Raw genomic sequence first — 16,025 nt, 5'->3', positions numbered from 1 at the left:
TGTGGCGATTATCGGCGTCTCAATGCTGTCACCACGGCTGATCGCTACCCCATACCGCACCTACAGGACTTTTCGTCTGGGCTGGAAGGAGCGGTGGTGTTCTCCAAAATCGATTTGGTGCGAGGATACCACCAGATTCCGGTGCGTCCGGAGGACATACAGAAAACTGCAACGATTACTCCGTTCGGGTTGTTTGAATGGTTGCGTATGCCTTTCGGTTTAAAGAACGCGGCACAGGCTTTCCAACGACTGATGGACCGTGTGGGCCAGGGTTTACCCTTTTTGTTTATTTATTTAGACGACATCCTGGTCGCCAGCCCCTCAGTGCAGGAACACCAGGTCCACTTGCGGACTGTGTTCCAGCGGCTCCAAGACCACGGGCTCATTATCCAACCCTCCAAGTGTCAATTCGGCCTCCCTTCTCTTGATTTTCTAGGGCACAGGATTACCCCTGCCGGCGCCTCCCCTTTGCCCGAGAAGGTGGAGGCTATCCGGGCATTTCCCAGGCCCACCACAGTAAAAGGACTACAGGAGTTCGTAGGCATGGTTAACTTCTACTATAGGTTCGTTCCGGCAGCTGCGCGGGTCATGCGCCCGCTTTTCCAGTGCCTTGCGGGAAAACCGGTAGAGTTGATATGGTCCCCGGCAGCAGAGTCGGCTTTTACAGCAGCTAAGGCAGCATTAGCAGACGCCACCATGTTGGTCCACCCGAGCCCCTCCGCCCCCATGGCCCTGACGGTTGACGCCTCTGACGTGGCGGTGGGCGGGGTCTTGGAGCAGCAGGTCGGTGGCCGTTGGCAGCCCTTGGCGTTTTTCAGCCGGCAACTAAATTCGGCTGAGCTGAAGTATAGCGCATTTGACCGAGAGCTTCTGGCCCTCTATTTAGCTGTTCGTCATTTCAGGTATTTCCTTGAGGGCCGCCCATTTGTGGCCTTTACGGACCACAAACCATTAACATTTGCATTTTTCAAATTGTCTGACCCATGGTCGGCCCGCCAGCAGCGGCACCTGACTGCTATCTCCGAATTTACCACCGATGTCCGTCATGTCGCGGGTAAGCTTAATGCCGTTGCTGACGCCCTGTCTAGACCTGCTTTTTCCCCCATTTCGGCGGTGGACTGCGAGGTGGATTCCCAGGAGCTTGCGGAGGCACAGCTTCTAGCGGATACAGCTTCGGCATACCAGTCCACCACTTCGGGATTGAAGTTGGCTCAGGTAGCCTGCGGGTCGGAAGGCACGAAAGTCTGGTGCGATGTTTCTCTTCCCCGTCCCAGGCCGGTAGTACCGCCCTCCCTTCAGCGCCGGGTTTTTGATGCCATTCATGGGCTGGCGCACCCGTCCATCCGCTCCACCTCTGCTTTGGTAGCAGCTCGGTTTGTCTGGCATGGCCTACGGAAACAGGTAGCGGGTTGGGCGCGTTCCTGCGTTCCCTGTCAGACCGCTAAAGTCCAGCGCCATGTCCAGCCCCCCGTACAGGAGTTCGAGGTCCCAGCAGTTCGTTTTTTCCACATCCACGTGGATTTAGTCGGGCCTTTGCCTTCCTCCCGGGGCTACACCCACCTCCTCACGGTGGTGGATCGGTTCACCCGGTGGCCAGAGGCTTTCCCATTGTCTGATATTTCGTCAGCGTCTTGTGCCAGGACTTTGGCCCTCCATTGGGTAGCTCGTTTCGGGGTCCCGGCAGTTATTACCACTGACAGGGGGCCGCAGTTCACTTCGTCCCTGTGGGCCGCGCTCACAGAACTGTACGGTTCCAAGTTACAACCCACTACTGCATATCACCCCCAGGCAAATGGACTTGTAGAAAGGTTCCACCGTCAACTTAAGGCGTCCCTCAGTGCAAGGCTTGAAGGCCCGGACTGGGTAGACCAGCTCCCCTGGGTTCTTCTGGGCATCCGGACTGCTCCTAAGCTAGATCTCGGTGCGCCGTCCGCGGAGCTAGTATATGGCTCGACACTTCGAGTACCCGGAGATTTGTTTCCGGACCCTTCAGACCAGCTGCCTACAGTCCCATCAGTGTTAGCATCTCTCCGGGCACGGGTGGGTTCCCTGGCTCCAGTTCCGACTTCACGTCATGGGTGTCCCATGGTACATGAACCGCCTTCCCTGAAGGACTGTGAGTTTGTGTTTCTGCGAAATGATTCCCATCGCGCCCCGTTGCAGAGGGTCTATCAAGGGCCGTTCCGGGTTTTGCGTAAGGGAACGGCTACCTTCACCTTAGACATGTGCGGCAAGAGTGAGCTCGTCTCGGTGTCCCGGCTCAAACCTGCACACTTGGATCCGGATCAACCAGTTCTGGTCGGCCAAACCCCTAGGAGAGGCCGACCTCCGTTAGTTCCGCTTAGTCCAGGACCCCCCGTTCCGGCAGTTCCTCCAGGACCCCCCGTTCCGGCAGTTCCTCCAAGTCCGGAACCCCCGGCTCCTGTGGTTCAGGCTGCCCCTCTCCGTACTCGTTATGGTCGCGAAATCCGGCTCCCTGCTAGGTTCCGTACCTCGGGTTCTGGGGGGGGTCATGTAGCGACCATAGAGAATGGTCCGGGTCGTTGAACCCTCAGATTGGCCAGCGAGGTCACGTGTGAACGCGACCATGGGGATTGGTCCAGGGAGCGACATCGCTGATTGGCCAGCGTGGTCATGTGCGCTTTTGGCGCCCGAAATGTTCAGTTCGGCGAAGTCTTCGAAGAAGACAGTAAGTTTTTGATGGTTGTCCTTTACCTTGTTGTTTAACTCTGTATTCGAATATTGCGGCTGCAATAAACTTCTTCTACAACCAACAAGTTTTCGGACTCGCCATAATGGCGCCATTTTAGTAGGCAGAAACTTGCAGAAACATTTAAAAAGAAAAATAACAAAAATCTGTGAATTGCTAGATGAGATGTATTCTGTATTTTAATGGTATTTAACACATACTGTTCCCCCACAGCACTGATTGCACTGTGAGAGGCAGAGCATTTTTGCTTACTAAAATGGCGGACGTTACGCTCCTTTGCGCACCACACTTCAGTGTACGCGATTTCGACGGAGTGGACCATCTTGCTTCTCTAGTACCTTTGGTCTGCAGTCGCTCCCTTCCTGCACTGGATTGTTCGTGTGTTGCCGTTTGGTTCTGTTATGCCGCTTGTGATTGGCTGGGTGTGGCGAGGGCTCGGCTACCATTGGTTGTGGGGGATTATGTAACCGACGCGTTGGTTGGTTGCGCTCCGCACAGGGCCACATGTGATTAGCTGGTTGTAACAGTGGCCGGCTATTGGCTGACGGGCGCGGAGTGAGGGCGTTTATTGGTTGTTTCTCCAGGCCAGGCGGTCGTTGATTCGCTGGTGCTGTCTATTGTCGGCTGGAAGCCCGGGTCCCGGACCCCGCGCCCGCTGCTTCTGCTCAGAGTTGCTGTTGCAGTGTTGTTGCTGCTGCTACTTTGTTGTTGTTGCTGCTGCTCCGACCTCGCAAAGCTTCAGGAAACCGTGTAAGATGCCGGCTGCCGGGCCAGGGCGATGCGTCCGGGTTGCTCTTATCACTGCAATGAGTTTAAACCTCTTGCTCGCCCAGGAAACTAAATTGAAGCACTCCCCTTCTCCGCACAGCGCCGTCCGCTTGTTTACAGACGAGGAGTTGGCAAAATACAATGGAGGAGAGGTGTGTACAATGTTAACTGAAGTGTCGGTGAACTTCTGTAATTCCAGCACGCAACAAAAAACTTTTCACTGTACTTCGGTACACGTGATAATCAACCAAACTGAACTGAGCTCCTAAGTTTGCTGATTTCAATATTTTTGGTACCATGAGGATTTGCTGTGTCACATTTGGGTGGGAATGTAGCTTTATTAGCATTGCACTTATCCTGTGTCTGGAATGAATGGGCGGTGCCCACGTAAAGTGTGTAGGAAGGAACTGCAGGTGCTGGTTTGTATCGAAGATAGACACAAAATGTTGGAGTAACTCAGCGGGACAGGCAGCATCTCTGGAGAGAAGGAATGGGTGACGTTTCGGGCGGAGACCCTTCGTTAGCTCACGTGAAGATGGGCAATATCTCAAGCTTGACACTTAATGATGCTAACGTTAAAACTGGACCTCCAATTTCACAACAGCACTATCTCAACTAATCAGATAATCAAATATTCAACAGCAAGGTAGAATAAGGAATCCAGAAAGGAGGAAGGGTAAGGGGACCTTAGATAATGGGTGAAGTTGACAATTTGGTCAAAAAGAGAAAGGAAGCTTTTGTCCAGATGGGGTCGTTGAGGAATAGAGATAAAGCAGGACAGTGTCATTACACCTCTTCCAACCACGACGCTGTATACGGTTCTCCTGAAGTGGCCTCTTCTATATCAGTGAGACTATGTGTCAACTTGACTGTTTTGCTGAATGCTTGTTTTCTGACCGCCAAGGCCTCCTGATTGCTAGCCACATTAACTCCTCTTCCCATTCTCATACCAACCTTTCTGTCCTAGGCCACCTCCACTGCCAGTCAGTGATGTCGCACACAAATTGGAGAAACATTTGGGTAACATACAACACAATACTGTGATTGTTGTAGTCTCAATTATCTACTCAATTCCCACCCCCTAATCCCCCCTTTCCCTTTTACTCCCCCTTCTTCGACCACTCCCCTGTTCTTTCCACCTAAATCCACTCCCCTGCCTTTTTACCTAATTTCACACTTGTTTGACTCCTTTTCAACTCTATCTCTACCCATCTACTCTTCCCCCCTCCCCACTGTATGAACCTATCACTTGCCAAGCTTTTTACCCTCAATTTAGAAAAACCCTTCTTCCCTCCCCTGCTCCCGCCCCAACAGTCTGAAGAAGAGGCCCAATCCAATATCGTCTGTCCATTCCTTCCGCAGATCTGCTTGACCCGTTGATTTCCTCCAGCGCTTTGTTTTTAGCTATAAGGAAAGGTTGGCCAAATTTGTCTTGTTTTCTCTGGAGTGTTGGAGGCTGAGAGGACACTGCATACAGAACGCAGACCACAACATCTTTTTTTCTAGGGTGGAAATGTTGAATACTAGAGGGTATGGCTTTAAGGACAAAGGGAAATAAATTAAAGGAGATGTGCAGTGCAAGTTTTTTTACATAAGGGAGTAGTTGATGTGTCGGGGATGGTGATGGACGGAGATACGCAGATGGCATGTAAGCCTTTAAATATGGATGCAAATGAGGGATATAGATCATATGCATGCAGAAGGGATTAGTTTAATTTGGCATCGTGTTTAGCATAGACTGGACCAAGTGGATCCGTTGGGCCCAAACCTCTCCTGCATTGGTGCAGCCGTTTCAACATTGACACACACTACTGGGATCAACGAGCATCGGGTCATCCTGCATAAAAAGTGTTGCTCACTTGTGTAAGGAGGCATGACGGAAGAAGCAGAGAGGAAAAAAGAAACTCACAAATTAAAAACCAGTTGCTACAACATTCCTGAGCCTCTGTCACCTGCGTGACAAACTTTGGAGCCCTAATTGGTGTAATCAGCCATCTGCTTACACATTGCAAAACTATAGACTCAATGTTATGATCTCACTCAAGGACAGATCAGCACACAATAGTTGTCAAGGAATGGGCTGCGGGAAGGGGAATTAAAGTATGGTTGCCAAACACTTTAATTCCCCTTCCCGTCCCCACACTGACCTTTCTGTCCTAGAACTCCTCCATTGTCAGAGTGAGGTTAAACACAAATTGGAGGAACAGCGATATGAATATCCAGTGATATGAATATTGATTTCTCTAACTTCAAGTAACCCTTGCATCCCCCTTTCCCTATCCCTCCCCCACTCAAGTCGTTACCAGTTTCAAAGTTGTCTTCTTGAGTCTCATTGTGTATACTCGTTTTCACCTAGACCACAACTAACAATGGCCTGTTTCCTTTATCATCATTACTTTTTTGCATATCGTTCATTCATCTGTTCTATATATCTCTACATCACAGTCTATATACAATACAATATACAATACAATACAATATCCTTTATTGTCATTGTACAAGTACAACGAGATTTTGATTGACACTTCCATATTGATGCTATCAAATCAAATATTTAAATCATGGCGAACATGTAAACAACAGGAAGTGGGGGGGGAAGGAAAAAGGAGGAATAAGGTAATGTGCAAAAAAAGGTTCATGCAGGGGTCAGTTGTGCCAGATGACCCTGGGGGCAGAGACAGATCATGGCGGGCTCTCAGCAGGACCGATTCAGAGCAGCTATAGCTCTAGGGATGAAGCTGTTTCTTAGTCAGGAGGTGCGGGCGTAGAAGGCTTTGTGACGTAGTGCAGCGGTAGAAGGTCATCAGAAGCTGTTGTGGCAGACCGACCTTTTTTAGTGTTCTCAGGAAGAGCAGCCATTGCTGTGCCTTTTTGACAAGCGCAGCTGTGTTGGTGGACCATGTGAGGTCCTGTGAAATGTGTGGGCCCAGAAACCTGAAGCTGATCACTCTCGCCACTTCATCCCCATTGATGAGGACTGGAGCGTATTCCTCATTCTGTGACCTTCTGAAGTTGATAATTAGCTCCTTGGTCTTAGTTGTGTTTAGGGACAGGTTGTTCTCTGAGCACCAGGTCGCCAGGTTCTGCACCTCCGCTCTGTAGGCTGATTCATTGCCGTTGGAGATCAGCCCAATCACCGTTGTGTCATCCGCAAATTTGACGATGGTGTTGGTGGCGAATGCAGGAACACAGTCATGTGTGAAGAGGGAGTAGAGGATGGGGCTCAGTACACAACCCTGCGGTGTGCCGGTACTTAGGGTGGTGATGGAGGACAGGTGGAGGCCCATTTTCACTGCCTGAGGGCGCTCCAACAGGAAATTCAGGATCTAGTTGCATATGTGCGAGCTGAGGCCTAGCTGGTGGAGTTTGGAGGTGAGCTTGGTGGGGATGACTGTGTTGAAGGCAGAGCTATAGTCTATAAATAGCATCCTCACGTATGTGTCCTGTCTCTCCAGGTGAGTCAGGACGGTATGAAGAGCCAGAGAGATGGTGCCCTCTGTAGATCTATTTGTTCCCTATGCGAACTGATGTGGGTCTAGTGAGGCAGGGATGGTGGCTTTGATGTGGGAGAGGACCAATCTTTCAAAGCACTTCATAACTATCAGTGTGACGGCAACCGGACAGTAGTCGTTCAGGTTGCTGATGCTTGCTTTTTTCAGCACCAGCGCTATGGTGGCCGACTTCGGGACTGTTGCCAGAGATAGGGACAGGTTGAAGATATTAGTGAATACCCCAGCAAGCTGGTCAGCACAGTCCTTGAGTGCCCGTCCTGGGACTCCGTCCGGGCCTGCAGCTTTGCGTGGGTTGATCCTCTGCAACGCGCACCGTACCTGATCGCCCTCCGAGGCCGGAATTTGACCACTCCTGTTGTTGTTGCCGGTTTCAAAGCGCGCAATCTCGTTTTCCTTTCCCCTGGCTCTGCTTCAAGAATGTTCTTGACCCGAAACGTCACCTATTCCTTTTCTCCAGAGATGTAGTCTGACCTGTTGAGTTACTTCAGTTTTTGTGTCTATCTGCAATGCAAGATACGTTGGTTAGTATGATAGAGGTGGCTCTTAAGAAGTGTTTGGGAAGGGAGAGTGGAGCATAAAAAGCAGGTGCTGTACCCATTAACTGGGGTCATACAAAGCCTCAATTGGCAAGAAATTGAATTTGACAATGGATTGAGAATTTGAAATTGTGACATTGGGCAATTGGATGCCAATATAGGTCAGTAGTAACAGCTGATGGAACACATCCAGGCGTGCCTTGGATGAGTGAGAATGAAGGATGATAGCTCCGTAGATGAGCATTAAAATAGTGGAGTTCTCAAGTAAGGGGTAGGAATTTGGCACCAGAGACTGCTGAAATGGACACGATGCGATCCTTGGTCATCACAATTCTCAGAATTAATTTTTACTTCTGCCTTTCCCATTTTCTTTGTGTGTGTGTCTGTGTGTTTAATTCTTTCTTTTGTGGTTCTTAGGACAATCAGCCGATCTACATGGCAATTAAGGGAGTGGTGTTTGATGTCACGTTGGGAAAAGGTAAACATTTTCTACATACTAGTCTGCACTTGCTGGCCAATGCAGTCAAACATTAAAAAATTTACATTAAAACTGCAACAGAAGCCCGATTGATGTAACCTATGATGGCAAATTATATTTTTGGTCGTATTAATTTTTCCAATTGTCTGCAAAATTATTATAGATTCAATAAACAATACTACTTATAAAGTCAACCAGCAAGCACACAGGCACTGACCCAACCCATCCAAACCAACCCAAATTCCTATCATATTTCTATGTTGAATCATATAACTAAACTTTTCCTATCTGGGTGTACCTGTCCAAATAAGTTTTAAATGGTTTTTTTTCATTCTAAATTTATTCAAAATAATATCTTGTTGACATCTCTGTTTTAGGCAAAAATTTACAAGGCATGTAAATTTATGTTTCTAGTCCTCCTGCCTATTTGACTTTAGCTTTACTGCATTTAAAAGTTCCCAGAAGTTAGCCACAGTCGTTCTGCTCTCCCATGTTTAGTTTAGAGATACAGCGCGGAAACAGGCTCTTCCGCCCACCGGGTCCGTGCCGACCAGCGATTCCCGCATATTAACCCAATCCTACACACACTAGGGACAATTTTCACATTTACCAAGCTAATTAACCTACATACCTGTACGTCTTCGGAGTGTGGGAGGAAACCGATCTCGGAGAAAACCCACGCAGGTCACGGGAAGAATATACAAACTCCGTAATAACACCACCCGTAGTCAGGATCGAACCCGGGTTTGCTGTAAGGCAGCAACTCTACAGTTGTGCTGCCCATATGGTTAGGTAACAAACTAAATAATGACTGCAGATGTTCATCGGCTCGGACTCTTCCATATCTTGGCTTTTTATATCCATGCCTGTCACCATTAAAGTTTCTACTCTTGCCCTCACCGTACATGGTCTCCAACCAGAGACCATGAGCTCCACGGAGTTAAAGTCCGCAAACACACACAGTTGGAGCTCCGAGATTGATCTCTGGATCACGGGCTCCGCGATGGTAGGTCCGCAGGCACACACGGTGAAGTCCTCAAAATTGGTCTCCAGCAAAGGCCGCCAACTCCTCGATGTTAGGCCGCAGTGCGGACGGAAATACGATACGGGAAAAAAATCGCATCTCCGTCGACTTACTTACTGCCCATTATGCCTCCTGGTATGTAGGGCAACAACGAAGGTTCTCCACTCCTGTCTGTTCTGGGCTAGTTTCTGGACACTACCCCAAGTCAATTCCATAGTTTTCATTTCCTCCTCTACAGTTCGATGTCATGTGGTTTTGGGTCTCCCTCTTTTCCTTTTCCCTTCTGGTGTCTAGTGTAGGGCTATTCTTGGGATGCTGTCTGGTTCTCTTCTCAGTATATGGCCAATCCAGTTCCAGTGCTTTCTCATGATGATGGTATCCATACTCTCTTGCTGGCATTGAGCAAGGAGATCTTGGTTGGATATGGTGTTTGGCCAAAATATTCTAAGGATTCTTTTCAGGTTCTTAGTATGGAAGACTGACAGCTGGTTGATGTCACTCGATGTCATTCTCCAGCATTCCGAGCCATATAAGAGCTTGGTCTTGGTGCTGTATTGCTGGGACCTTCATACATTGTTTAGCATTCTGAAAACATTCCTAGCCTTGTTTAGCCGGTTCCTAATGTCATTTTGTGCTCCGCCATCGTATCTGACTTTACTACCAAGATAAATAAACTCCTCGGTTATGGGAAGGTCGTTTCCATTCACTTGGATTGGTAAGGGGTTTTGGATGTTTAGTGTCATTAATTCAGATTTTTTCTGGTTTATCTGGAAGGTTATGGAAGGTAAACCATCTCCGTCGAGGTAACATTAAAAAAAGTTTCCCCCAACCCCACCCCGCACATAAAACAAGCTAAAGAACACTAAAAACATACATTTAACACATACTATTAAAACACAAAGAAGGAAGGGACTGTTGGCGAGGCAGCCATTGCTGCCTCTTTTCATCCAAATTCCCATGGGGAAAGTTACATATGAAAGGTAGCGCTTTCCATTTGCTGGGGTTGTGTCAAATTGCAAATGTGTCTGTACTGTGACTGAAGAGTGCGTAACATGCTATTTCTGAAATTCCACTTTCTTGTAGAATTTTATGGCAAAGATGCCCAATACAATACACTGGCGGGGAGAGACTCGACACGGGCAATAGCAAAGATGTCTTTGGAATCTAAAGACCTCACACATGACACTGTAAGCTTGGAATTATATTTCCCCTGATTGCTGTCTTGTATTCTTTTCGATCACTTGATAATAAGCTAAGTCTTGTTTGGAAGAGTGTCAAGGGTGTGCAATCACTCATGACTAAATTTTGATTTGGCTGCATTGTGAATTTGTTACTGCATTTTATATAGTACAGTACAGGAATGGGCCTTTCGTCCCTCAATGTTTGTGCCAAACAAAATGGCGTTAAACTGATCTCAGCTACCTGTACATGATCCATATCCCTCTATTCCCTGCACTTCCATGTGCGCATCCAAAAGCCTCTAAAACGGCATTATCATTTCTGCCGCCATCACCACCCCTGGCTGTGCGTGCCAGGCACCCACCATTCCCGTGTATAAAAACAACTTGCCCCGTTAAACTTCCCCCTCTTGCTTTATAGCTAAGCTCTCTAGTATTGGACATTTCCACCCTGGAAAAAAGTTTCTGACTGTTTATCCTATCTTCGCCTCTCATCATTTTATATGCTTCTATCAAGTCTCCCATCAATTTCTGATGTTCCAGAATAAACAATCCAAGTCTATCCAACCTCTCCCTGTAGCTGAAACCCTCTAATCTAGGCAGCATTCTGGTAAACTCTCTTCACTCTCTCAAAAGCCTTCACATATTTCCTGTAATGGGGCAATTAGAACTGCATGCAATCAATATTCCAAATATGGCCTAACCAAAGTCCTGTGTAGCTACATCATGAATTCCTGACTTGTATTCGATGCCCCTCGCTATGAAGGCAAGCATACCATATGCCGCCTCAATCGCCCTCCCATCTTCAGGACTCCCAAGATCCCTCTGATCATCAATGCTGTTTGCCATTAACTGTATACTCCTTGCATTCAATCTCCCAAAATGGATCTCACACTTGGGTTAAACACCATCTACCATTTCTCCGCTCATTTCTGCAGCTGGTCTATATCTTTCGACAGCATTCCTCAATAGACAATAGGTGCAGGAGGAGGCCATTCGGCCCTTGAGCCAGCACCGCCATTCAATGTGATCATGGCTGACCATTCTCAATCAGTACCCTGTTCCTGCCTTCTCCCCATACCCCCTGACTCCGCTATCCTTAAGAGCTCTATCTAGCTCTCTCTTGAATGCATTCAGAGAATTGGCCTCCACTGCCTTCTGAGGCAGAGCCAATGTCTGTAACTCTTCCAATTTGGTGTCATCGGCAAACTTGCTCACCGACCTATCTGCATTTATGCTTTGATCATTTATATATATCACAATCAGCAGAGGTCCTTGCACAGATCCCTGCGGAACTCCACTGGTCACAGACCTCCAGCCAGAGTATCTACCTTCCACGACAGCCCTCTACTATGAATAAACCAGTTCAAAATCTATATGACCAAGTCATTGTGAGTCTTGTACATCTTAATCTTCTAGATCAGTCTTGTACATCTTAATCTTCTAGATCAGTCTTTTATGAGGAACCTCATCAAATGCCTTACAAAAATCCATGTATACACCATCCACCACCCTATCACCACCATCAGTCTCCTTCATCACCTCCTCAACAAAAACTCAATTAAGTTAGTCAGACACGACCTGTCGTGTGCAAAGCAGTGCTGGCTACAATCTTTAATTAGCCCTTTCTCTTTTCCAATTGGTAAAATTATTCAGATCAAATGTACATGTACTGTTTTGGTTTCTCAAATGAAATGTTATTTCGTTCACTACTCAGTAGCGATTTGAATTTCCCAATGGGCCTTATTAATTTATGGAGGGCAGTATTTATTCATTTTGAAGTTATTTTAATTGTTTAAAGTTTACAAAACGTCATACTCACGGAAACCCAGGTACCCAGTGGAAGCCCAAGCTGTCACAGGGAGAACATTTGACTGTACACTCCATGTACACTCCATGTAGACAGTATCTGAGGTCAGGATGGTCCTGGGTCCCTGGATCAGAGGCAGCGGCTGATCCACCATCTTCCTCTGTTTTACAAAGGATGGCGAGTTCCAATATTCTAATTAATGTGCAATTAAATTTCATTGTAGAGGAGTTCATTCGCAGTTTTCCATCTAATGAAACATCAACGCGTTTTGGTAAAAGGATCTTTTGCCCCTTTTTAATTAATAATCATAAAATCTCTTTCCTGCAAGTCGTTAAATAAAACATCCTAATTTTAATTCTTCCTCTGCAAGAGACCTGTTAAAAAAGCTCTCTGCAACAAAACAAGAGGAAATAAATATCACAGTAAATCTTATCTAAAATCTTGTGGGCACTCTTTGGTTTGTCAAAGCACCAGCGTGTAATAATATTTGCTGCTAAGAACTGGGTAGTTGCTTATAGGATCCTGTGCAATATTAGCCCTGTCCCCAGCTTTGTGAACTGTGAAAAGTTGTTAGTTGTCTTGCAGGCTGGTCCTCCTTATTTCTCCTCCCGGGGCTATTTGGATTGCATCTGCAATAGGTCTTCTAAGTCTGATCGCTGTGGGTAATTTTAGGCACAATAGGGCAAGCAAGATCTGGCCCAAACTGCCAATACGTAAAAGCAGCACTCGAATGAACACGGTTAAACCCTGATGGGGAGACCAGGAACAGCAGATGCTGGTTTACAAAAGAAATACACAAAGTGCTGGAGTAACCTGTTAAACCCTTACTATAAAGCCACCGACTCGCACAGCTATCTGGACTCCACTTCTTCCCACCCGGTCCCCTGCAAAAAGTCTATCCCCTACTCCCAATTCCTCCGTCTACGCCGCATCTGCGCCCGGGATGAGGTGTTTCACACTAGGGCTTCCGAGATGTCCTCGTTCTTCAGAAAACGGGGCTTCCCCTCCGCCATTATAGATGAGGCTCTCACTAGGGTCTCTTCTACATCCCGCAGCTCCGCTCTTGCTCCCCCTCCCCCCACTCGCAACAAGGACAGAATCCCCCTCGTTCTCACCTTCCACCCCACCAGCCAGCGGATCCAACATATCATCCACAAACATTTCCGTCACCTACAACGGGACCCCACCACTGGCCATATCTTCCCATCCCCTCCCCTCTCTGCGTTCCGCAGAGACCGTTCCCTCCGTAACTCCCTGGTCCACTCGTCCCTTCCTACCCAAACCACCCCAACCCCGGGCACTTTCCCCTGCAACCGCACGAGATGCAACACCTGTCCCTTTACCTCCCCCCTCAACTCCATCCAAGGACCCAAACAGTCTTTCCAGGTGAGACAAAGGTTCACCTGCACCTCCTCCAATCTCATCTATTGCATCCGCTGCTCTAGATGTCAACTTATTTACATCGGCGAAACCAAGCGCAGGCTCGGCGATCGCTTCGCTGAACACCTGCGCTCGGTCCGCATTAACAAAACTGATCTCCCGGTGGCCGAGCACTTCAACTCCCCCTCCCATTCCCAGTCTGACCTTTCTGTCATGGGCCTCCTCCAGTGCCATAGTGAGGCCCGCCGGAAGTTGGAGGAGCAGCACCTCATATTTCGCCTGGGCAGTTTGCAGCCCGGTGGTATGAACGTCGACTTCTCCAACTTTAGATAGCTCCTCTGTCCCTCCCTTCCCCTCCTCCTTCCCAGATCTCCCTCTATCTTCCTGTCTCCACCTATATCCTTCCTTTGTCCCGCCCCCCTGACATCAGTCTGAAGAAGGGTCTCGACCCGAAACGTCACCCATTCCTTCTCTCCCGAGATGCTGCCTGACCTGCTGAGTTACTCCAGCATTTTGTGAATAAACCCTTATCTTTGGCTGCTTACCCTCGTGCTACCACTAGATGGTGCTCCATGTTCTTTTGTTCCAAAAGAAATCTGATTCCAGGTTGACTGGAAGCAACCACTTGTTGCCATTCCACCTTTGATCATTTTTGGCCCATACTTTGACTGTGCAAAAAATCAACGGTGGAATTAATTGCTTCATTCAATTTTGCATCAGATAATGCCAATTAAAGGTAATATGCATATTCACTTTTGAACTTTTAAAATTCAACACATCTGTTGTACATCAGATTTGTATTGGCTACATCTAATAAATTGAGTTTTAATGAGCCAGTATTTTTTAATGTATATATACTGCTTGATAATCTCTCTAAACTAGTTGCAACTAGCACAACCCAGAAATATGCCGTTTCTCGCTAACCGTGAATAAGGCCATAGATTTCCTTGTAATAACAAGTGTACAGTTTATCAGAGACATTCACTGCCCTGTTCAAACTACCTTTAGAACTGAATTACTTTGCCCATTGCATTTTAGTTAATTCCAACATTATTGAATTATGTATCATCCACTTCCACAATTCCATTCATTGTGAATCTGCATGGAGTCCTTGCTGTTGCTGGAAATTAGACTCTTAATAACGGTTGATCTTTATCGTCCTTTATATTTTTAAATGCTTCATTTTGGCAGTACTCCCAAAACCCAAGTTGCTGGGTTTTGTAAACCCAACAATGTGCTTAAATCTTGAGTTGAAGAAGGTGGAAAAAACTGATGTAAATTAACCCGATTCTACAATGGTTATTTTATTTCAGTGCAGCATTGATTTTTAAAAATGACCGTGGCAACCATTTCTTGCCATCTCACAAGTTGGCTGTGTACAGGGTTTTCTTTGGAGATGTCATGGCCCAGTTACGTGGGATATAAGGTATACAAATAAACAGCTGCCAACTTTCATTTTTGTGAGTGTGTGTTAAAAAGAAATGTGACTTGGTACCTATGCATGTGAGCTCCAATGCACCAGAGTTGAAACTCTGCCTTCCTATTTCCAATTACTAGTTCCTTTTGATCAAAGGTGACACCTTATCTGGATGACTAGAGCCTAGCCGCAACTGCTGGTTTGCATTTTGCATTCCCATCAACGTGCAGCCCATTTAAAATATGTGGTTTATTTTCCATTGTTTCACAGAATGGACTCACTGATGATGAACTGATGTCCTTAGATAATGTTTTCAACAGTTTGTACAAGACCAAGTATCCCATTGTTGGCTACACTGCACGTCGAATTCTTAATGATGATGGCAGCCCCAACAAAGATTTTAAACCTGAAGATCAGCCGCACTTCAATATCAAAGATGAGTTTTGACTTTGTATTAAAAGGTATATTCCATGTTTTTGTATTTAAAGTGTAGTAGCAACTGTTTGTACATTACACAATTCTTTTGTACTGTAGATTTTTCTGAAAAAAATTAAGTACATTATCAAAAACAAATACCTTTTGAAAGCTAAATTCAATGGTTTTTGAACTTTGATATGAGAAATTAAACAACCAGTTACGTGCTGAATGAACAAGTAAATATTGACCATCTTTTGCAAACTAGGAAGACTGTTTCTTATTAAAAAAAACACCAACTATATTGAGATATTAAATCTTTTGGTACATTTTAATGTGTTTGTTTTTATTAATTGATTTTGAAATGGGGGTAGGGGGTAGGGGAGGGTGCGAGGGGGATAGGTGCAAGGGGGACGGGGAGGAGAGGGTGCTGCACCAATGCAGGAGTGGTTTGGGTCCAACGGAGGGTGCTGCACCAATGCAGGAGTGGTTTGGTCTAGTTTTCCTTATCTTTCCATTAGCATTCCCCAACCACACCCAAGAAATGAAAGAAAATAGCTTTTATTTTAGTGCACTTTACATAGCAAATTACTACTGAAATATAACCTCAAAATACTTGGGAAAGTTGGAGATATTTTGTATGTGTAATAAGGTGGAGAGCATTGATAATATTTGCTTTTGTTTTTGGATTGGCATTTATATCTTTATGCATTTTACTTTATTTTTAAAAACTAAAACAATACTCAAATTTAATTGGCTAATATTGATTTGTGTCTCATGCGCTGCGTCTTGTGCGAC

General features: G+C 46.5%; 1 protein-coding gene across 1 annotated transcript; it reads left to right on the top strand.

Annotated features, from left to right (window-relative positions):
- The first annotated feature begins 3,351 nt into the window (after window positions 1-3,351).
- Window positions 3,352-15,544, top strand: nenf (neudesin neurotrophic factor). Its single transcript, XM_078405774.1, has 4 exons — window positions 3,352-3,630; window positions 7,944-8,004; window positions 10,112-10,215; window positions 15,084-15,544. The coding sequence occupies exons 1-4, from the start codon at window positions 3,466-3,468 to the stop codon at window positions 15,258-15,260; spliced, it is 507 nt and encodes a 168-aa protein (XP_078261900.1). The 5' UTR covers window positions 3,352-3,465; the 3' UTR covers window positions 15,261-15,544.
- The last annotated feature ends 481 nt before the right edge of the window (window positions 15,545-16,025 follow it).

The sequence above is a fragment of the Rhinoraja longicauda genome, chromosome 9 (genome assembly GCF_053455715.1).
Source record: "Rhinoraja longicauda isolate Sanriku21f chromosome 9, sRhiLon1.1, whole genome shotgun sequence".
Taxonomy (NCBI): Eukaryota; Metazoa; Chordata; class Chondrichthyes; order Rajiformes; family Arhynchobatidae; genus Rhinoraja; species Rhinoraja longicauda.
The sequence above is the reverse complement of the archived record's forward strand: the minus strand, read 5'-3'. Positions and strand labels throughout refer to the sequence as shown.